The 22,179-nt window shown below is 37.8% G+C and overlaps 3 protein-coding genes across 9 annotated transcripts; 1 reads left to right on the top strand and 2 right to left on the bottom strand.

The window, feature by feature from the left end:
* Nucleotides 1-818: 818 nt before the first annotated feature.
* Nucleotides 819-7,621, bottom strand: LOC146518280 (putative G-protein coupled receptor). The gene is made up of 2 exons (XM_085160857.1): nucleotides 7,325-7,621; nucleotides 819-4,982 (listed from the first exon to the last, which is right to left on the bottom strand). Exon 2 carries the CDS (start codon nucleotides 4,883-4,885, stop codon nucleotides 3,608-3,610), a length of 1,278 nt encoding a protein of 425 aa, XP_085016983.1. The 5' UTR covers nucleotides 4,886-4,982; nucleotides 7,325-7,621; the 3' UTR covers nucleotides 819-3,607.
* Nucleotides 7,622-7,976: 355 nt separating this feature from the next.
* LOC146518281 (uncharacterized) lies at nucleotides 7,977-14,164 on the bottom strand. Of its 6 annotated transcripts, none has more exons than XM_085160876.1 (6): nucleotides 14,057-14,164; nucleotides 13,407-13,522; nucleotides 13,103-13,259; nucleotides 11,198-11,370; nucleotides 10,724-10,952; nucleotides 7,977-8,815 (listed from the first exon to the last, which is right to left on the bottom strand). In XM_085160876.1, the coding sequence occupies exons 2-6, from the start codon at nucleotides 13,431-13,433 to the stop codon at nucleotides 8,613-8,615; spliced, it is 789 nt and encodes a 262-aa protein (XP_085017002.1). In that variant the 5' UTR covers nucleotides 13,434-13,522; nucleotides 14,057-14,164; the 3' UTR covers nucleotides 7,977-8,612. The 6 variants fall into 6 exon arrangements, with proteins under 6 accessions (XP_085017002.1, XP_085017003.1, XP_085017001.1 ...); XM_085160877.1 differs by lacking the exon at nucleotides 14,057-14,164 and adding an exon at nucleotides 13,627-13,823; XM_085160875.1 differs by lacking the exon at nucleotides 14,057-14,164 and adding an exon at nucleotides 13,852-14,042 and having other exon boundaries at nucleotides 7,979-8,815.
* Nucleotides 14,165-14,304: 140 nt separating this feature from the next.
* rrp9 (ribosomal RNA processing 9, U3 small nucleolar RNA binding protein) lies at nucleotides 14,305-21,759 on the top strand. 2 transcript variants are annotated; one of them, XM_085160868.1, is made up of 15 exons: nucleotides 14,305-14,509; nucleotides 14,646-14,740; nucleotides 14,839-14,951; nucleotides 15,033-15,100; nucleotides 16,152-16,193; nucleotides 16,292-16,418; nucleotides 16,564-16,688; nucleotides 16,799-16,891; nucleotides 17,018-17,118; nucleotides 17,201-17,335; nucleotides 18,670-18,732; nucleotides 18,844-19,001; nucleotides 19,225-19,304; nucleotides 19,399-19,472; nucleotides 21,581-21,759. In XM_085160868.1, exons 1-15 carry the CDS (start codon nucleotides 14,426-14,428, stop codon nucleotides 21,681-21,683), a joined length of 1,461 nt encoding a protein of 486 aa, XP_085016994.1. In that variant the 5' UTR covers nucleotides 14,305-14,425; the 3' UTR covers nucleotides 21,684-21,759. The 2 variants fall into 2 exon arrangements, with proteins under 2 accessions (XP_085016994.1, XP_085016995.1); XM_085160869.1 differs by having other exon boundaries at nucleotides 14,306-14,509; nucleotides 18,844-18,989.
* The last annotated feature ends 420 nt before the right edge of the window (nucleotides 21,760-22,179 follow it).

The following is a 22,179-nucleotide window of genomic DNA, read 5'->3' on the forward strand; positions in this document are numbered from 1 at the left end:
AGTGTTTCTCCTCAGCACCTGCCGGTCCAGCTGTTTTCAGCACAATAGGTCAGACTGACCGTTATGTCATGATTCCCACAGTATCATGTATGAACATCTGCAGGTCAGCAAAGCAGCTCTGATACGAAGCACTGGCATCCCCAACACTTGGCATGACTATATAACAGAAAAGCTTAAAATATCCATCCATCCAGTTCTTTTCTGTTAATTCAGTTTGGGGTCCCAGAGGGGCTGGAACCTAAGCTTAAAATATAAAAAAAAAATATATATATATATATATATATATATATATATATATATATATATATATATATATATATATATATATATATATATATATATATATATATATATAGCAGGAGGTTATGCTCTGTGAGCACTGTGAACAAGGTTAAATACCTGTTGTGTTAGTTTGTATGCACTTCTGAGGAAACTCTGGGAAAATGCTGTTACTGTATAAGAGGAAGTTCTGGCAAAATAATTTGTTTCGCACCATCTGACAGCACCATCAATCAAACCTTCTCCCTTTGATTCTTCTGAAGTGATTCTCCCATTATTATGTCAGAGCATCATTCATCCTTTTGTGAAACACCAAAGCAGGCCTTTCAGCAAACAAACAGCACTGGGTATAGAAAGGGAAGAATTTTAAGTCTTTTCACCATACTTACTATTTAGTACAGCAATGTATTACATATTAAATGTTACTTAATTATTAAGCAGTATGGCAGTGTCACTCTGTGATTTTCCTCCTCCTGCATAGTGCAAGTGCAGGAATCCATGCTGGGTGGAATAAAATAAAATAAAAGTTCTATTTTTCAATAAAATAAAAGTTCAGGTGAGCTTTCAATAAAAGCTCACCTGAACCACCTTTATTACCAACGGTTCCTGAGACCAGACGTGTCTCATCATATGATTTTATGAAGTGTGACATAAGGGCCAAAGGTCACAAACATTCAATATTGGTTATCTAGCTTGTCCCGTGTGTATTCATTTCTCTGGATTCTGTAAATCCTTTAATGATGGGATGAACTATAAATCCTCAAATCCTTTGCAATTTCACATTGAACTATTTATCCCACACACTCTTTAATAGATTCTTAAGCATTGTTAAGCTCTTTTTCATTCTGAAATGTGTTTCTGGTATCAAGTTCAAAATGTATTTTCTTTTTCTTTCATCAATCAGCAGCATTTTATCATCACTTATCTTTTAGCTTCTTCACATTCTTCTTTAAGTTGCATCGTCATGGGTCACCACATTGGATCATCTGCTTCTATCTCACCCTGTTCTTGGCATAGCTTTCTGTCAGGTCAACAATCTGCATGCCCTCCTCCACTGCACCTGTAAAGCTCCTCTGTGGTCTTCTTCTTTTCTTCTTGTCTGACACCTCCATAGTTAACAGTCCTTGTGCAGTATATTCACTATCCCTCTTCTGCGCATGTCCAAACCATTTCAGCCTTGTCTCTTTGTCTCCAAAAGACTCAAGCTGAGGTGTCTCTCAGATATACTCACTTCTAATGCTGTCCATCCTGATCACAAAAATCTTAGCAACTCTGCCACATCCAGCTTTGCCTCTTGTCTTTTTATCTTTATACTGTATTTTCCAATAAATGTAGGGATCTAAATGTTTTAAAAGTCATTGCATTTTGTTAATTATACACACACGCACACATATCTTAGTGAGCACATCTAATTGAGATAATACTTTCCCTAGCTGCCTACCCTAACTCTAACCTTCAAAAACGATTGCCTAGCCCTGACCCTTAGCCTAAACGTAACCATAACCTAATTGTAACTAAAACAACATTTGAGGCTCAAAAATGCCTTCAAACTTGTGGGGATGGGAATTTTGTTCCCATAAGTGACTGTTGGTCCCCGCAAGTATAGTAGCATGCCAATTTTCTGTCCTCACAAAGATGTCTAAACATGTACACACATACACAAACACACACATGGTGAAAACAACACCAATGTTATCAGAGACAAACACTCCGCAGCACTTACTTGAACGTGTTTACAGCCAGACACCATAAAAAGGCAGCGTTATCTCATTTTTAACATATCCAGATGTCTATAAACTGGATTTCAGTTACTGTGTGTATGCGTGCGTGTGTGTGTGTGTGTGTGTGTGTGTGCATGTGTCTTATTACATTTTGTGTATTGTGTGTGTTGAGGAGTTATCTGTTCTGCTGCCCTTCAGTATGCAGTTGTCACTTTTCCAATTGTTATTTCTCTCTTTAAGATCTCTGCAAATCACCATGTATTTAATTTATTGGCTTACTGGTTTATCTTTTCATTTGTCCACATAAGCATGTCTGCCTGATGTTATCCCAAAAGTCTAATCTCTGTGGGAAAGCTGTGCATAGCCTCAAAATATTCACAACACACAAATCATCAGAAACATTAAACTGTCTCTAATGATTTATCTGAATAAATAAACATCAAAGTTTAATAAGAATAACTTCATACACCAGAAGTCAATTGCCAAGCTGATTGTAAGTAAATACAGAAACATACAAATTCTTTGCTGTTAATCTGCTCATGTACTCATATTAAGTGGTATTAGAGACAACCACTTCATCTATTATGAAATGGCATTTTCTGCTTATATAATGATGTTTTAACTGGGCTCAGTTTTACTTACAGTGCTTTCATAAGTGGGCACAGGGAGGGCGCAGAGGTCAGAAACCATAAATTCAAACCCACAATGTCTGTCCTGAGACAAAATGTCGAACAGAAATTGGGCAAATGAGTGTCTTTAGGCACGTATTAGTTATCTCTTACAGAAAGTAAACTCAAGCAAACCTTAATAATATGCCTGAAGGACTTGGGTTGGCTGTTGAATCATGGTCACAACAGCCTAGCAGCCCCAGTGCACTCTTAGAGGCTGTTTCTGTAAGATTAATTAACTATGTGGTATATTAGTTAATGTTAACAGAATACAAAAGATGAAGAAGAAATGAAGACATGCAGTTTACATAACTGTATATAATTCCGAACATCTTTCACCAGAGAATAAAGTAGATCAGATTTTAGACCAACATGCTGAAAAAAGGTTTTATATAAATCTCATACTTATTTCTAATGTACAAACATTGTTTATCAACATTATTAAAATGCCAGAAATTTATTTTCACATTTAAATTGATAAGAAATAAAATATCCTTGAACAAAACAAATATTTCCACCTGTTTGTGTATAATAAATAACATTTACATAAATTCCTGGAACATAAATACAATAGGACAACATTTGATTGTGTAATAATTACGTGTGTTGATTAATTTTCATAAAACAGAACTATTGATTGTAGATGAAGAGTAACTTTTCTTTAGGCTAGCTAATAAAATTAAAGTGATCTTTAAGGACTCGTTAAGGCTTGTTTTACCACAGTAACAATGCTTTTTTTAAAAGTCCATTTAGTACTTCTTTGAATCTTTATAGAAACGATTCAAAGACAAAAACAGTTTTTTTTCTGTATGCTGTCTTTCACTTATTATTACTGTGTGCAAAAATTTGCTTGTCATATTGCATATGATCTTTAAATAACTTAATCCCCCAAGCTTTCAATTATTTGTGGCACAGCACTGAGGTACAGTAGAGCATAATCTAACTAGACTCCTCTGGAATCTGTCCTGGTATCTTGAAACCAGTCTGCCCAGTATAATCCAGAGTGCCTCCAGAACTGGGAGTAGCAAAGCTTGGACGTGTCTCTAAACTGCAGCTGGTCCTGTTGAGAAACTGCAAGAAGTTCTCATGACCCGAGCCCTCCTGGCTGGACGCTGGCAATTCCATTGGCCAAGTCGAGTAGCAGCGCCTTAGTTTACAAAGCTCTTCCCTAATCTGCCGATTTAGAAGCCCATAGAAAAAAGGGTTAATAGCAAATGACGAATATGCCAGCCAGGTGACTGTGTCCTCCAGGTCATCGGGGATCTGGGGTGTTGCATCAAGTATCAAATGAAGGTGGAAGGCAAAATAAGGCAGCCAGCAGATTAGAAACTGCCCAACAATGACCACCAGAGTAAGAGCAGCCTTACCACCCCCGAAAGGCCGGTCTCGGGTAATCCTGCGTGGGGCATTGCGAGTTGTAATGATGGTAGTCTGACTGTTTATTGAGTCAGAGCGATGCTTCAGTTGACTGTTTGTCCAGGAAGGCAGAGGTCCATGTTGCCGGGCAGCCACACGGGCCACTTTGTAGATATTACAGTAGACAGCAAAAATCACAACTGCTGGCAGACAGAAACAGGTGACACTGAAGAGCACAGAGAAAATACGCCTGTGGTCACTGTTGCTCCAGTACAGTGAGCAGTGTGCTGCACTGACGGAGGTCAGGCTGCCATAAGACGGCCATCCAAACACAGTAGACAATCCCAGCCCTGCAGAAGCGACCCACACTATCACCATCACAGCTGCAGTCAGCTTCAGCGTCATCTTGACCTCATATCGCATGGGGTGAACAATGTAGTAATAACGCTCCACGCTAATAGCTGTGATGGTGAAGATGGAGGCTGCTATGAGGATTACATTGAGGAAGACATAGATCTGGCACTGCAGCACAGTGAACACCACACCAGCAAAGTACCCCGAGCTGGACACAATGCCGAGTGGCATGATCAAGATGGCACACAGAAGGTCCACTGCACAAAGATGGCACAAAAATACAAATTTCCTGAGATGAGGGGCTTTGATGACAACCACAAGAACAGCAGTGTTGGCCAGAAGTGCCAGAACATTTAGGGTCACCATGAAAAATAATCCCATGAGGTCCTTGAGACGTGTTTGTGGGCTGGCAACATTTCCTAAGTGTCTGCTGGGTGCAGAAGGCTCTATTGGCCAAGCGGCAGTGCTTTCATTGTACTCAGTCACAAATGAACTGTTCTCTTCCATGATTCATAATAAAGAACGAGTTAAAATCTGTATTCCAGTGTCTCCCATTGTTAAGCGATGAGGCTAAAAAGTTCTTCAGAAGAAATACACCTCACTTCTGTAAAGACAAAATGAAGAAAATGATAAATATATCAATGGCAAATTTTGCATCTTTTCATTTGCATCAGATGGCTTTACTTTAGCGCAATGGAAACACTTTCTAGTAAAGAGCTACTTTCCAATAAGTTTTGCTAAATCCTTGTCTGTATTCACACAGTAGTTGCTCATTTAATCTGCACTGAGCCCTTTGTAATTTGTCTCAAACAGTTACCTGCTTTAGCTTAAAATGACGATGGTAATTGAGGGCAAACTAAAACAGAACAGCTTTAGACTGAAAATCTTTCAAATGCTCTCCAGAGCTCAGATAGCCTGCAGCTGGGTGATAATTGTTTGCAGGTTCTTTGATAGGAACGGGCCTTTTCACAAGTAGCTATATTGATTACAGTAAGGACAAAGAATGTTAACAATACACACTATAAGTTACACAAAGCACTGTTAAGGGGGTTATTTAATACCTATTAGATCATTTCTGAATGATAACTTCTAAACATATTTCCAACTTTAAACCTGCATTCCTAAAGCCATATGTAGTCTCAAGGCATGAGTTGAGATAACCCTAATGACATCACAACAACGGCATTAGCCATTTAAAAAAGCACATCCAGAGCCACAGAGGGCATTACATACAGCAGTTTTTAACGTACAATATTACATTTATTGTCAAATTGATCACAACTCATCACACTAACTGTATCTGACATACCCTGCAGTGTGATATATAAATACAAACATCCAGGAGTACTCATTACAACCTTCATCAAAACACACAGACGTTCACCTTATTAGTTAGGCTGTTTAAGACATTTTGTCTCTATAGTGAGGGAGAAACATGATCAATGGGAATAATTCATGGAGGACACTGTGTTTCTCCTCCATCCATCCCCATCCTTTAGAAATGAAAGATAATGAGTGCGCTTGTTTTAGCCCAGCTGCAGTGAACTGCCTGCATTGATTAGTATGTGTTCAGTGTCACCCTTCACCATACCATCAAAGAGGATACCTTAAACCAGAACACGCCTGACCCCTAATCACCGAGCAATCTAGAAATAGTATATAAAACAATGTAACATTAATGCGTTTACATTTACTTTCACGTCTGTGCTGCCCTTCATGTGTCTCCCTATAAATGTATCTAACTATCTTGTTCTGATAATCATAATCAGGTTTCAGGCTGTGGAGGACGCTGTGTCCTAAATACATGTGCTCTCTATCCACTGGTCATCCACTGATTCTCTCTGCCGCTGTAATCTTCTATGGTGGACAGCTATTGGCATGCCACGTTTGCACTGAGATTTATCCCCAGGATGGACTAGTACATGTACATTCTCATACACATTATGTAAGGCTGTCCTCGTTCTCAACATGTTCCAGTTGCAGCCCAGCATGTGATGTTCTTCAGTCCATAAATGACTTCTGAACAGGTTTACCTTTTCTAGCCACTACTCAGTTTCCCTTTATTTGATTCTCCAAAACATTTGTAGTTATTTTACATTTATGTTTAATACTTCTGTCTGATTTTATTGCTCCTCTTGCTTTTTCAAATAAATCCTTTTTAAAAGCCAAAAAAGGTCTTAAAAACCATTTTGATGTATTTAAGCTTACATAATGTTAGTGATGAGCATTTATTCCATTATCTGACTTTTCTGTTGAACTTGAATTGCACAAATACGCAGAGGTTTTAAAGAGTTCAAACTTAACGCAAGAAACTGAAAGTGTTGACCAATTTTAATTAGATTTAAAAAGAAGGTCTCCAATAACTGTTAACTCAGCTCATTCTGATACAAAATGAATGACACTTCAACATGCAGCTGCAAAACTCCATCCATGTGCTACAGTATGTTGAAATGCTGAAAGTTCATAAGTTTAGGTTAATAATTTCATTCATTCATTATAATAAATTCACTAGAAGGCAACATTTCATCAGCTTGTAATGTACTTGGACTTTGTGGGTTTTAAATGTGTAGTGAACCCTATGAATTGATGCACAGTTATATTCTTAACTAGCATCATCTATCCAGTTTTTCTGAATGACATAATTTGAGAGACTTTTTTTATTTCTGGCATGGCTCAACTTGGTGTTAAACTTCCTCAACTTTAAGAAAAAAAACATTAAGGCAGTGTCAGTGAAATCTGCTAAACAAATTCTAACAATTTCAGGAAGTGTTACACAAACGTCTCAGTCATTTGATCTGATAGAACAAAATAAATCAATGAAATAAATATGAAAGTGAAATGCTTTACTTTACTTTGCATTTTACTTTAAGCAATGAACCATACAAATAGAATAATATATATTCTTTCGCATCAAAGTGTTATATAATCAAATAGCTATATACTTACATCAAAGCACTTTCATTTTGAAACTTGGTCCTTAAAAAGTTCTTGTAAACTAGAAATCTTCCAAAACACTCTGATATTTCAGAAACTTTGAAAAGCATCAAATTCAGTACTCAGGTGTTGCTGCAGGTGCATAATGGTCCACCGGGAACTATCCTGCTGTGTTGCAACTTCTCATGAAAACAGCTGATTTCCAACAGGAAAAAAAAAAAGGCTTGAAAGAGGAGCCCTGGGAGGACTGAGGGTATCGGAGAGAGGTGATGTGCTGTGAGTCCACTGAGGCAGCCCAGCTAGCCTGAGGGGAAGGGGATGGGGGGTGGGGGTGGGGGTGGAGGGTGGGCGAGGAGCCAGCCTTTGGTTGTTCAAATCACATCTTTCAAGCGAAGATAACTGCATCAAACCGCCTCCTGCTGACATTAACCATGTCCCACACACACTGTCTTTCATCAGTCAGTCAGTATGTGGCTGTGACTGTTACACACTGTTCTTGTTCTTACACTTGCTCCTCTATTCTCTTCATAGCTCCAGAGAATGAGGACACTGGTGTATTACTTGAATGTAATGGCTCATTTACCATTTAACACACAGTACTTCCTTAATTTAGTTAACTGAGTTTCTTTTTTGTTTACTAAAGTAACAGTCACCTTTCAGTGGAGTAGATCAATACTACAACAGGGGAAACAGGGGTCAGTACTGACATCTGTTGGCTGAGGAGGAAACAATACTGTAGGTTACTGTGCTGATGGAAGAAAGATTCAAATAACTGAAAAAATATCAGCTGCAAAACTTTATTGTTTGTTAGAGTGAAGCACAGAAAACACATGACAAACATTTTGAAACAGTTATCACATACAGTATACCTTAAAATTACCTGCAATGCACAAGTTGGAATGAACAACAGGGCAAAAATGAGATCCCTGTTCTACTCACACATGTAAAGGTCAGCTGACTGATTCTAGCTTAAAAGGTTATTAACTTATAACCACTCTCTTAAATACAGTAAGAAACCCTAAATAAGAACACTTGTTTACAGTATTAATGATTACATATGTGGCAGTTTATAGCGCTATCGAACATCTGGGTGTGGACACCATGTGACACTCAACGTGAAAACAATCTAACAGACATTAACTGCTGTCAACGTAAAAATATAAATACTTATCATTCTTAAAAAATAAAGAACTAGATTTTAATGCCGAATGAACTATAGTGGATAAAAAAGGCAATCTGTGACCTATTTCTATCAGTCATGAAATACGTGTGACCAACGGATGAAGACAGAGGTGAAGGACTATAACTGAGAGTCACTTGTCATTGCTCCGTCGTCGGGCAAAAGCGAGGCATCTTGGCAAAAGCTTTGCTCAGCATTAGCTCTGTTTTCTGTTTTACCCAACCCCAGTCTCTTCTTCAATAATTTATCCTCATTGTTCAACTTTGTGCGGATTGCGGTTTTTATTTGGCTGCTGTCAACACTGAACTTGGCTGCCACATGATCTGCAAGAAAGAAACAGAAACTGGTTATCTGGTTATCAAATTAGTACGTACAGTGGTGTGAAAAAGTGTTTGCTTTCTTCCTGATTTTCTAGTGTTTTGCATATTTGTCACACCTCTATGTTTCAGATCATCAAACTAATTTTAATATTAGACAAAGATAACCCAAGTTTTTAAATGATGATTTCATTCATTAAGGGAGAACAGTTCTCCAAACCTAGCTGGTCCTGTGTGAAAAAGTAATGCCCCCTCTTGTTAAATCACAAATTTACTATGATTATGGTTTTGTTAATCATTGTTTTGGAAAGTGTTTTACTAAAGACACCCAGGCCTGAATACTAGCAGACCTGTTGAATCAAGAAATCACTTGAGAAACAAAGTCAGAGATATTCATCAGTCTGGAAAGGGTTACGAAGCCATTTCTAAGGCTTTGGGACTCCAGTGAACCAGAGTGAGAGCCAAACTTGGAACAGTGGTGAAGCTTCCCAGGAGTGACTGGCCTACCAAGATTACTTCAAGAGCACACCAATAACTCATCCAGGACAACATTACGGAACCACAAGCTTCATATGTCTCAGTTAAGGTCAGAGTTCATGATTCAACAATAATAAAGAGACTGGGCAAAAGTGCCATCCATGGGAGAGTTCAAGGAGAAAACCACTGCTGACCAAAAAGAACACAAAGACTCGTCTCATATTTGCCTGAAAACATCTTGATGTTCCTCAAGAATTTGGGGGAAATACTCTGTGGACTGACAAGAACAAATGCTGACATTTTTAGAAGCGTGTGTCCCATTTCATCTTCATCTCATCTTTCATTTCAGAAAAGGATAGTACTGGCAGTAAAATATAGTGGTGGCAGTGTGATGGTCTGGGGCTGTTTTGCTGCTTTAGGACCTGGAAGACTTGCTGTGATAAATGGAACCATGAATTCTGCTGTCTACAAAAAATCTGAATATCTTCCCGCAAGCGATACGGTCTCTCAATCACACCACCACATAGTACTGACCCACACATATGGTTCTTACACACACACTGGACATTCTGGACTTTGTTTACACTAATTCGATTAGATGCGTGGTATATATATATATATATATATATATATATATATATATATATATATATATATATATATATATATATATATATATATATATATATATATATATTTCTTCATACATTCTTATATATTTCTATACTGTGTATTTGTGTATTTTGTTGTACAGTTATTTTTATATTCAACTTCAATTTATATACTTTATCTTTTTCTTTCCCAGTTAAATTTACCCTCCAATGTGATTAAATTACAACAATTCTGCAAAGATGAGTGGGCCAAAAATTCCTCCACAGTGCTGTAAAACTCTCTTTCTACTTTTAAACCCATCTTTTCAGAACTGCTACCCTTCATTATAACTTGGTCTCAGTCAGTTGTTTGTTGTGTTTTTATTTTGCTGCACTAATGTAAGGTGGCCATAAGGGTATTTAAAGATACCTATAAATAAAAGGTATTATTGTTGTCATTATTAATATTAATATTTGTATTATTATTATTTTCATTAAGATTTTTTGCCAGTTATCGCTAATGCTTGATTGTAGTTGTTGCTGCTAAGGGCGGCACCAACCAGTTAGTAGTTTTAGGGGGCAATCACTTTTTCACACAGGGCCATGTAGTTTTGGATTATTTTCCCCTTAATAATAAAAATGTTCATATAGAAACTCCATTTTGTGTTTAATTGTGTTATATTTGTCTGATTTTCAAATTTGTTCGATGATCTGAAACGTTAAAGTGTGACAAACATACAAAAAATAGGAAATCGGGAAGGGGGCCAACGCTTTTTTCCATCACCATATATAGCATTTTAAAAAAAGGCTAATGTTTCTAAGGCATCCTTCATGTTCCTTGATTTACCGATTAAACTTTTCAAAATCTCAGGTGGGAGCTGTGGCTTGTGGCAATCCTCTCCCGTAAAGGTATTCCTACGGCCCTGCAGAGAGTGGGTGGCCAGCGTTTCTCTGTCAAAAAGTATCATGAGCAGGGCTGAAGTGTACTTCTTGTAGTCTGCAATTTCTGCAATGCGCTCATAAAGATTTTTTGGCACTCTAAGGTTCTCTGAGAGATAGATGAAATTGTGGTCATCCTGCAAAGAAAAAGAAATATCTTTTATAAAAACATTACGTTTCACTGGCGTTTGATCCCAAATTAACCACTTATAAAATAACAAATTAGTGCTAGCCTGCCTGAGCTTAAAAACAATGAACATTTCAAATGAGCACCAATGACATAAAACTTGTTCTAAGATAACAAAATGTTAATGAACTGATCAATCTGCCAACTCAGTTATACAAAGAAAGTACAAAGTCTACAGCACACAGGAGCGTTGACCTCTGGTATATTATGAAGCGCTCTCATTTCTGCCTCAGGCTCAGTCAGGAAAGAGATAGTCTCATCAGAGTTTTGTGGCGCAACTGCTCCTTCGCCTCCGTGGAGAACATGATCCAGGGTGACCCGCAGTTCATGTGCCGTGTGCCTCATCTGCATCATGAGAGTGTTCATCTCTGAAAAATGTTACAAACCACTGAAGTAAATCCGACACATGGTGAAGATATTCATCAGATAAATGATTTCATTTTATGTTTACAGCATAAACTCAGACAGAAAATTAAAAAGACTGACGGGATCCAATTTTTCCCTCCGCACATGTTATCAATGCACTAGACAGTTACACAGACGAATACTCAACATTTGACATTTAAATTTTAATAAGATCCTGTTCTTGTCATTGTTGTTAAGAAATTCCCTTAAAAGAATTATAAAAGTTTTGCACTAATTGCAGTTAAAGTAGCTCAATTTAAACATAGACAAATGTTTAAAAAGTTAATGTTTTAAGTTTAAAAAAAATTTAACAATTGGGTTTGCTAAATGAATGTACCACTCTAGAAAACTGTCATGTTAGTCAATTTGACTTGAACTACTGTGCACTTGACTGTGTGTAGCAGCAGTTAATTTCTGTACAGTACTTGAGCAAAAACTCTTGAGGTACCCTTCATTTCTTTATATTTTGCTAGAAAAATGGAAAACAGCTGCAATGAATTATTGAAATGTGCAAACACACATAGAAATACAGTGTATAAGGCAAAAACAGCTTTCTTCTCATTTAAGCAATCTTCAGGAAAAGTTCTCCTGGCTTCTTGAAGGAAGCTCAAAGCTCTTCTTTGGATGTTGGCTGCCTTTTGTTCCTTTCTCTGTTTTTCCTGTTGCGCACTTCTTCAGTAATATTTGCTCTGTCAAGGCCAATCCATGACTGTGTGTTTGGAATCATTGTCAGTATAAAAAATGAAGCTGTTGCCAATCAGAAATTTTCCAAATGGTACCTCGCTGTTCTTCTGCTCACAAAAGTTTGACTCAAAAAAATTTGCCATACCCATTTTCCTTCCTTACGAATGGCTTCTTGACAGCCACCCTCCAGCTGAGACTGTTTGTGATGAGGCTTCAGTGAACAGTAGATGGATCAACTGAAAGGCCAGATGCATCTCCTCAGATCTTTTCTGGCTTTTTTCCTAATTATTAAGGACATGACTTTCACATACTGTAGATATTTTTCTAACTAACACTTATTTTGTCCTCTGCTTATCCAGAACAAATTCTCCACAAGTTCTATAAGGACACACTTCCCACCATGTTGAGATGTACCAACTTTTAAGCTAATAGCTCTGTGAGAATTACCATGATGGTGCAAAAATACAATTTTATGCCCATCAACATAAATTATCTTTGGCATATTCAGTTCATTTAACTAAAGAAATGAGAACAAATTATATGCTTTTTGCCACAGGCTGCTAGTAACAAAGATACAATTTAAAATTAACTCTTTGCTAAGTTGTCTGGAAAGTGTAGTCAAAACACTGATTCGTCTCCTCACTTGGGTGACTTTTTATGCTTGAATGATTCATAGGTCAGTCTTAAGTGGATTAACAAAGACAAAGGATTTCCTTGGAATTGTCAAGTACAAGACCTAAACTGAAAATGAGTGAAAAAGCAACCAGTGACCAAAGAAAAACTTTGGTGAAAGAGCTTCCTGCTCTTCCACTTTTTAAAAAATTACAAGAAGGTCTAACTCCCAGGAAGAAACATACAAAGAAATGCAGGATGACTCATTCGGATTTGTCATCTAAACCAGTTGTTAGAGTAATGTGTGTGCTACAATAAATATTAATGTGGTCTGACAGTATTTTTAAAGGATATAAATTAACTGATTGATTGATTGATTAGTTATTTTTTCCCACCCACCTTTGAGTTCCCTCAGCTCTCTCTCAGCCAAAATTCTGCATCTGCGTTCGTATTTCAGTTGTGCCTGCAGCTGCTCTATTTTCATGAGGAGGCTGATGGTGTCAGTTCTGATTCCTGGGCTTGCAACATTGTCTTCATCAAATTCAATAGTGTCAAGCTGCCACAAGAGTCGAAAAAGAACACATAAAGAAAATCCAGGTTCTACACAAGTTACTTATTCTGATAATTAAACAATGAACTCTCACGTCATTGTTGGGATAAGGTGAGTAGCTGGCCTCTTCATGGAGCCTGAACTTATCCTCGCCTGAATGACAGCCAAACTCTTGTGCATCTGTAACGTTATCGATCTTTATCATCTTAATGGGTGGCTGTGCTGGAGTCGCACCTGCGTCTCTCTTGGGTGGCATGGTGGTGAACAATCTGGGAAGAGTAAAAAGCACGTTGACACACCAAGTGCTGCTGCTTTTCTGCACAGGACGAACTCAAAGTTGGAGCCAAACTTTTTTCTCTTTTTTTTCACTCACTCAGCGACAATCTCTGCTCGTTTTAAACTCCCCCATGCAAAAACAGAGAGACAAAAAAAAAAGGTTTGCAGTCAACCTTGCATCCCCCTCCCGCTGTCTCATCCCCCCTCCTCCTACCTACTACTAGCCTCCAGCTGCTGGAGCCAATGAGTGATGCAAACTGCATTTCAAAACATGTTCAAATACACGTGATATTTACTGTGCGATAGTTTAGAGGAACCTCACCTCAGGTTGAGCTCAACGACAAACTGTAAACACAGTCACTGAAGACAAAGGCAGTGCAGTACATGGAAATACTGCGTAGTAGAGGAAGTAGTAATACTACTGCAGTAGTACAGTACATAGATCCTGATATAATTAGGGAGTTTTTTTAACCGCCGCGCATAACATTTTCGATTAAATATGTGTGAAATACTAATCTTACGTTTACCTTCCACTGTGTGTGGCGCGCACATTTATGGGATTACCGTCTTGTCAAATGCATATTTTTACAATTATGTGCGGAACAAAGCTGCGAAAACTTATTCCCTGAGGGAAGTATTTCGCCCCAGCACAATTTCCTGTTCATCGAAATTCCTACATGGGCCAATTAAAATCCAGAATTTTAATAAAGGGCGGGACATGTTAGAGTGAACGTGACAATTAGCCAATCAGTGTGCGCTCGCGGCCCATTTGAGCTTCCTAGTTTGGTTGCAGTCGACCCATGTGGGTTCAATGTTGACTTGCGGCTTGAGAAAGTTGAAGAGTTAACGCTGCATAACTGTTGTCAGTTTTGAAACGCTGCTTGTTGCGTTTTGTCATGTCTTCATCATTCTTTATAAAAACAAAAGAAAACCCCAAGTTTGCCAAGAAGGGGAAAAATACGGCGGGCACGAAGCGAAAGGTAGGTGAATTGAACTGTTAGCGTGTAAGCTAAACCGTAGGGTTCACTCGTGGCTTCTTAACTGATTTCCACTGTTGTTATAACGCTTTTATTTACGCTTTTGTGGTAGACACAACGTATTTTTTCCCCCTCGCAGGGTGATGTGGATCTTACTGGAAAAGGCAAATTACAAGCAAAGAAATCGAGCTCGAAATATAATGAAGAGATTTCCAGCGACTCAGAGACGGAGAGGTGCGTTTTCAGTGGGGGTTATACATTAATCACAAGCCTTTGGCCTCTAAATAAAAGCACGAGTCTTAATGATCTTTGTGATAATTTGATTTTTCCAGTGCCACAGCGCCAAAGAAAAGGCAGTCCACCGAGCAGATTGAGTATGAGGAGACTCCACAGGAGAAGAAGCTGAGATTAGCTAAACTTTACCTGGAGCAGCTCAAGGAAGAAGGTAAACCTGTGTCATTTACACAGGCACAACATTAAAATACATTATTCCAGAATGAATGAAATGAATTCTTCTTATCTTCAGAGGAAAAGAAAGCAGAAGAAGCCTCCTTTGAGACAGATCTAATTGCGGGAAGACTTCAAGAAGAAGTGGTAAGACATTTCCTATGTGAGCCCGTTTAAATGGTAGTTGTAGTACCAGGGTACCTTACATGACTTGGTTATTACACTGCCAGTTGCATGTGTTAAGCTATGTCTCTGTGTACTAACATTTACTCAGATTGTCCCCTCACAATGAAAATATCTAGTTGCCAACTCTACACCTAACATTACAAACTGTTGAGCCTGTTGGCCAGATGTTGCTTAGATCATGCTGTCGTGAACGCTGTTCATCCTGTTATTAATTGAGTTTTCACTTCTGGTCGATTTGCACTTGCTCCTTTGTGTGATTGGATCACTCTATGCTGGGCAGTCACACAAGTCCTCCTGAATATGTAGCAGAAATGCGCTCAGTATTTTGTTTTTGTTTTGGTTTGTTTTTTTTGAAGTCATGATATCTGTGGGTCCTTATATTTTGGCGATAATTATTATGTTCTCAATTCCAAAAAATTGATTCTGTTCATCTGGACGTAGTATTTTCAGTGTGAGAAACATTTTGTCACTCATCAAAGTGACTTCTTCAGTCTCTGAAGACTGACATGACTTCACTTGGATGAGTGCATTGACAGTACTGAACAGGTTGATCAACATAGAGGTAGACTACACTTCAGAGATGAACCTATGGCATAGATTCAACTCAGATGTCTAAATCAAATCTTAATAAGGTTGTTTTTTTATTTATTTATTTTTGTTCCCATGATTTTTCAAAGTTTAGTTAGGCCACAGTTTAGTTTCAGTTTCATAAGACAATTTTCTCTAAATTAAATAATGACTGATGTAAAAATGCTGATGTTGTCTTCTGGGTTGCAGTTCAGTAATTTATAATAATTTGCAGCTTTACATCTTATGATCAGATGCAAGAAATATTTTGGTTGTACTTGATCATGTCACTCAGACCTCTGAAGCCTTCATCTCATCGATACTGGTTTTTTTTGTTTTTTTTAAATTTATTTGGATTTACTGTACTTGATTTGCTGGACTTGTGTTTATAATATTGATATTTCTGTGGATGTGAGTTTATTTTATTTTTTCCTTCTCTCATCAGCTTGAACAGAGAGGAAAGCTCCAGCGGCTCATCGCCAAAGATGTAATTATCAGAATTTTCATCCTTTTAATCCCACTGTGTGTCTAATAAGAAGTTTAATGTTATTTATTTCTGTGTGTTTTTTGTTTGCTTGTTTTTAGCTCATACCACCAGATCCTTCAGAGATCAGGATGTTCAGAGGACACAAACTTCCAATTACATGCCTGGTCATCACTCCAGATGACAAGTACATCTTTTCTGCTGCCAAAGACTGCTCCATCATTAAATGTTAGTGTATAGTTAATCCTTTTTTTTTTTTTTTTTTTTTTTTTTTTTTTTTTTTAAACTCCTGTCATGAAAACAAATTCAAATTATTTCACATTTGTGAAGGCTAATACTTTAATAATAATATGTTTGGAAATGTTCTCATTAGGGGATGTTGAGAGTGGTAAAAAAATACATACAATACCCGGTGGAAGGAAGGGTACAGAGGATCGCCATGTTGGACATACAGCCCACATCTTGTGTATGACCATATCTTCGGATGGCAAGTACTTGGTGAGTAGTTCTTCCTCAGCAATTCCTGCTTTTACCAATTTTGGGAATCCAGCTTATTCTACCTTTCTTACCAAAGTGTGACCATAACGTCTTTGTTTACATATTTTTAGGCCACTGGAGACATGAACAACCTGATCATGATTTGGGAGGCAGAATCGTGTAAACATTTGTATAAATTTACAGGACACAAAGGTGCTGTGTCGGTATGTTCTTGATGGTGTTTTTCCCCCCCTCACTAGTTGGCTACAATTTTGACATTTTAACATCTCAGCTGTGTGTAGGTGATACCTGCAGTTCTCTTATAACACAATCTTCTTTTTCTTTCACAGGGCCTTTCATTCAGGAAGGGGACTCATGATCTGTACAGCGCCTCTCATGACCGCTCAATCAAAGTGTGGAATGTGGATGAGAATGCATATGTAGAAACTCTGTGAGTGACCAATCAGAAAATAATTTCTCACATTTATTTGGCTCTAGTGTGTGAAATTAACTGTGACTGTAAATTCCTGTAGCTTTGGCCATCAGGACTCGATCACAGGACTGGACAGCCTGAGCCGTGAGCGCTGTGTGACTGCAGGAGGGCGGGACGGTACCGTACGGGTGTGGAAGATAGCGGAAGAGTCTCAGCTGGTGTTCCATGGCCATGAGTGAGTCTCTTGACTTCTGTGCATTGCTTGTTCTCACCAGTGTGCACAAATTCAGGTGCTTTGTCTGTTTGCTTGTTTTCTAAGATTCATATAAAAGCATTTAATAATTGCACAGAAATGTTCATATTCTGCATTAAAAATGTATGGAAAATTACCATCTGAAATAAGAGAACCTGAGAATGAAGCCAGAGTGTTTCCACAGGAGTGGTAATTGTCCTTTTATGACAAGTATGCTGAAGATTGTTTCCCCAAAGACAAACTAGCTCAAGTTAAAACTTTTGACTTTGTAGTTGGTGTGGGGGGGAAAATGATGAGAAATCCATGGCAAGTATTGAAAAAAAACCATATTCTTCAGCATATGCAATAAATAGTTAAAATAAGATAACTAGTATATATGAAAAATGTCAAAGTCTACACATTCTCATTTTGTTCTTTCTGGGCAATTTAATATTTTATAGTGTTGTATTTAATTCTAAATTTGAGCATTTTTGACCTATGGTCTTTTGGAATAGGGTAAATATTGACCAAAACAGAAGACATAATATGGAAATATTGTGCTAATACACATGGTTTACATGCAGTTTTGTTCACAAGCACTGTTTGTGAACCAATCACATTTTACTTTTTTGGCCAGAAAAAATAAATTAATAAATCTAAAATTAGAAACCACTAGGAAATTATTTTTGGACACTGCAAATGTCAGCTAAACCACTAGAAGAAAGAAGTGGCTCGGTGGTGTAGTCGTTAACACATTAACCTTACATGCAAAAGATCTTCAGTTCAAGACAGAGAGCAAACAAACCCAGAGTCATGCTACTCCGAGAGCCAGTCCCAGGCTTGGATAAATGTTGTGTCAGAAGGTAGCTGGCTGTGCCAAATCATACACGCAGATTCCATCTGCTGTGGCAACCCCTAGGGAAATAAGGGAGCAACCAAAAATGGCCAAAAATCAAACACAATTTCTCATGGATGATCTTGCTCTTCTGCTGCTGGCACTATACTCTCATAAAAAAATTTGAAAAAATATGAAAGAAATCAAATTAAGAGTATTGTTTGTTACTACCTTTTTGACTGCAGCATGGTTTTTACTGTCCCTCTACCATTAAACATTTCTGTTGGTTGGTTTATATAAAATCTTTTGATATTAGATGTAATGGAGTAATTTTCATTCTGAAAATTTAACAGCACAGCTCGATTTTTTTTTTTTAATTTTTTTATTTATTTATTTTTTTTTAATAGATGTACACATTCATAAATGCATATTTATTTATACTCTATTTTTCTTTCAGCATACAGTGAGACTGACAACTCTGATTTTGTTGTCTTTTCTTAAGGGGTTCAATTGACTGTATCCAACTCATAAATGAGGAACACATGGTAACAGGAGCAGATGATGGGTAAGAATTTGCTGCTGTTTTTATGTTGAATCAGTTTCTTTCTCTCCATTTTTATTTTATTCGGTGTGTAATGGTGTGAACTAACTCATTCATATTTCCTGACAACCTCAGCTCTGTGTGTCTTTGGAGTGTCAACAAGAAGAAACCTCTCAGCACAGTGAAACGGGCCCACGGTTGCCATGGTGATGCAGGGATTGAGCAGCCTCATTGGGTCTCTTCAGTGGCGGCACTTCAGAACTCTGATACTATTGCCTCAGGTGCCTATAGCTGTGAGAAACCTCTTCATGTGCTTTTCAGTAACACATGGACCCGTTTTTATTCGCAGGATAATGTAAATAAAGTTTTTACGGGTGATTTGTTTGAATGCAGATGTATTCAGCCTAACCCTAAGTAATAAATTCATTCCTGATGAAAAGGACATCAAAATAATACATCAGCCTAGGTTGGTGTTTAAGTAAGCTGGCTTTATATAACAACGGATCTTCCTTGCAGGTTCCCACAACTCAGAGGTTAATGTGTGGAAATGTGGCCAGAATTATCGTGGGCTTGAGCCTCTGTTCAGTGTACCAGTGGTAAGCAGTTAACACTTTCCTATCATTTAAAAAAATGAATAAATAAAGTTGCATAAATGTTTATTATCTTTCTCTACTTTCCTTTCCTGCCCAGTCTGGTTTCGTCAACAGTTTGAAGTTTTCAAGCTCTGGTCAGTTCTTGGTGGCAGGAGTTGGACAGGAGCACAGGTACATTTATACTCATGTTTCCATAGAAACTAAAGTTCCTGAAAACTAATGAATGTCAGCGCAAGTTTATGTTCAGTGGACAAAACATCCACTAGGTGGCAGTGTTAATCCATCTTTAACATTTTAGAATTTTTAGGTTGACTTGGCCTCATTCATATAGTTATGCAGTAACTAACTGAAGGTAACCAGGAAGTATGATGTTGGATAATGTCACACTTGTCATGTAGTATTTTTGATCAGTTTAGCTGAATGCAGGGTAAAATAAAATGTGCAAGTGGATCAGATATTTCGTCTTGATGCATGCTCAATCATCCAGGTAAGTAAATCCACAAAAGCTGACTCTGTTCATGTTGGGGAAACCTGCAGTCAGCTGAGACTGAAGGAGTCACTTGGATGAGTGACGAAACGTTTCTCCCACTGAAAATCTATGTCCAGATGAACAAAATCAACCTTTGTGGATCGGATATTTCGTTTTGGTGTGTCGATCATAGTTACAGATTTTACAGAATGACATGTAAATCTGAACTGGTTTTTTTCTTCTTCTTTGATTGTAGCGACATATGAAACAAACAGTGTTAAACTTGACCACTGTGAAAATTGCTGAGGGGAACCAACAGTGATTATTGTAATTTGAAATCCAAAATGTTTTCTTGTGTACTGGAGGGTTTGAGCTGCTCTATAGTAAATCCATCCACCCACTCATGGCTGTAGCTCAGGTCATCTACTGATCAGAAGGTCAGTGGTTCGATCCCTGGATCCCCCTAGTCTTCACTCATCCGTTGCTCATCCATTGGTATATGAATGTATGTGAATGGCACTAAGCACTTGGACGCATAGAAGGCGGTGCTTGTGTGAATGGGGTGGATGTGGCATGTTGTATAGAGTACTCGGGGAGAGTAGAAAAATGTAATATAAGAATCAGCCCATTTTACCATTTACCATTCTCTCCCACTTATCCATTTCAGGGTTGCGGGGGGGGGAGGGAGATTATTCCAGCTACCACAGAGCGAACTGTTCTCTACAGTACAGTTTAATTAATCCAAAACCTTGTCTGACCGATATAGGATTTTTATGACTAATACCAATATTGATTTGGATTTTTGTAAATGGTTGATATTGCAAAGTATTGACCAATTACTCATTTGCTCTCGGGATCAGCTGTTGCTGATCAATCTGTTGCTTATAGGGAAGTTACAGATTGCCTTCATCTGCAACATCAAAATTTATGACTTATCTGAAGGGATCTTGTCTCTTCTTCACTTTGTAAATGTTTATCAGTCATTATAAATACCAAAACCTCGGGATCAGGAAATGGCCTAGCTGATATGTCAGTCAGACTAATTGTGCCTCCAAAGATGTGCAGGTTACTCATACTGTGTGCATTAATACTGCTCTATAGCAGTGTTTTTAAACTGTGTACTGATAACACGTCAGGTGGTCCCCCACCCTTTTTTTTTATTTCCGAAGGTGCAATATCCGTGTTTTCCAAAAAAGTTTTATTGGAGCATTGGAGAGGTGCTTTTTTTCTATTTCTTTTTTTTTTTTTAACCTTACCTGAATCCATCTTAGATGAGCTCGGGCTCAGAGACAGCTTCTGCATTTCTCAATCACTGTTTATTCCCTCGAGGTTTTTGCTTTGCATGCTAGAGTTTTAATGAACTGACAGTTTTCAGGAGTGTGCCTGAGCCTGTGCATTGATTTCTACTTCAGAATTGTCTGTTTCCAGCACGGTGTTGCCTGAGGACCCACAGATCACAGACATTAATTACTGGTTTTCAACCTTTGCGCAAAGAGATTTCTCCGGATTTCTGATTTTTAATGTACCATAGATGATGAAATTCTTTGCAGTCTTATATTGAGAGTGGGCAACCCATCCTCAATTTTTCTTCTGAAAGCCTCAAGCTCACTGTGGTGATCGTTTAATACAAAATGTTTATGACCTGTTACCAGATATCAGATTTAAACCATTTCTCCAGTGTTTTATCACTCCATCCCTCCTTCTTATTTGCTTTTTAATTAACAATCCATATGGTGGTTAATCATTAATCTTCAGTGAACTGTTTGTGTTAAAATAATGATTTGTAAACAAATCTTTGTTTTGTTTACAGATTGGGACGATGGTGGAGACTAAAGGAAGCCAAGAATGGAATTTATGTTATTCCTCTTAAAAGGAAACCCTCTGATCCAGAGGAAACTAAAATCGCTGAATAGAAAACTGTTAAATGCTTTTCCTTTTGTAAATTAAAGATCTAAAAATAAAATCTCAGGGTTTTTTTTGTTTGTTTGTTTTACTTACTTTAAAAAATAAAAATAAAAAATAAAATCCAGACAGTATCTGTTTATACAGTTGTTGTCTGTGGATTCCTCTTCCTCTTGTTATTAAAGGGCAATAACAGCTTTTGGTTTAGTGAAGAAGTCCGAGCATTGTTGGTAAGGCATCCCTGCATAAAAATAAAGTGTGAAGAGGCTGAATTGTAGGAGAGAGGAAAAAAGACTGCTGGTTCTATTTTGTGATCATAAAGTTCTGAAGTGTCGTCATGTTCTATGAAAGTTAGGCTGTAAGTGTGTCTGGCAGTGATGACTGGAAGTGATGACTGCTTCTGTGTGTAGGGTATTGGAGGAGTCGGATCAAAAGTTGTGAATCATAGATATGGTGGTAGAAGACCAGCATATGTGAATCTCATAAAAATGTAATTGAAAGTATATT

The sequence above is a fragment of the Neolamprologus multifasciatus genome, chromosome 5 (genome assembly GCF_963576455.1).
Source record: "Neolamprologus multifasciatus chromosome 5, fNeoMul1.2, whole genome shotgun sequence".
Lineage (NCBI taxonomy): Eukaryota > Metazoa > Chordata > Actinopteri > Cichliformes > Cichlidae > Neolamprologus > Neolamprologus multifasciatus.

Excerpts from the sequence above, each read along its gene's own strand:
- LOC146518280 (XM_085160857.1), bottom strand. The coding sequence starts at position 4,885 with ATGGAAGAGAACAGTTCATTTGTGACTGAGTACAATGAAAGCACTGCC.
- rrp9 (XM_085160868.1), top strand. The coding sequence starts at position 14,426 with ATGTCTTCATCATTCTTTATAAAAACAAAAGAAAACCCCAAGTTTGCC. Across the intron at positions 16,194-16,291 it reads AGCGGCTCATCGCCAAAGAT|CTCATACCACCAGATCCTTC; the intron begins GTAATTATCAGA and ends GCTTGTTTTTAG. Across the intron at positions 19,473-21,580 it reads GGAGTTGGACAGGAGCACAG|ATTGGGACGATGGTGGAGAC; the intron begins GTACATTTATAC and ends TTTTGTTTACAG.
- LOC146518281 (XM_085160874.1), bottom strand. The coding sequence starts at position 13,509 with ATGCCACCCAAGAGAGACGCAGGTGCGACTCCAGCACAGCCACCCATT. Across the intron at positions 10,953-11,197 it reads CGCTTCATAATATACCAGAG|GATGACCACAATTTCATCTA; the intron begins GTCAACGCTCCT and ends TTTTCTTTGCAG. Across the intron at positions 8,816-10,723 it reads GATTTTGAAAAGTTTAATCG|ATCATGTGGCAGCCAAGTTC; the intron begins GTAAATCAAGGA and ends TCTTTCTTGCAG.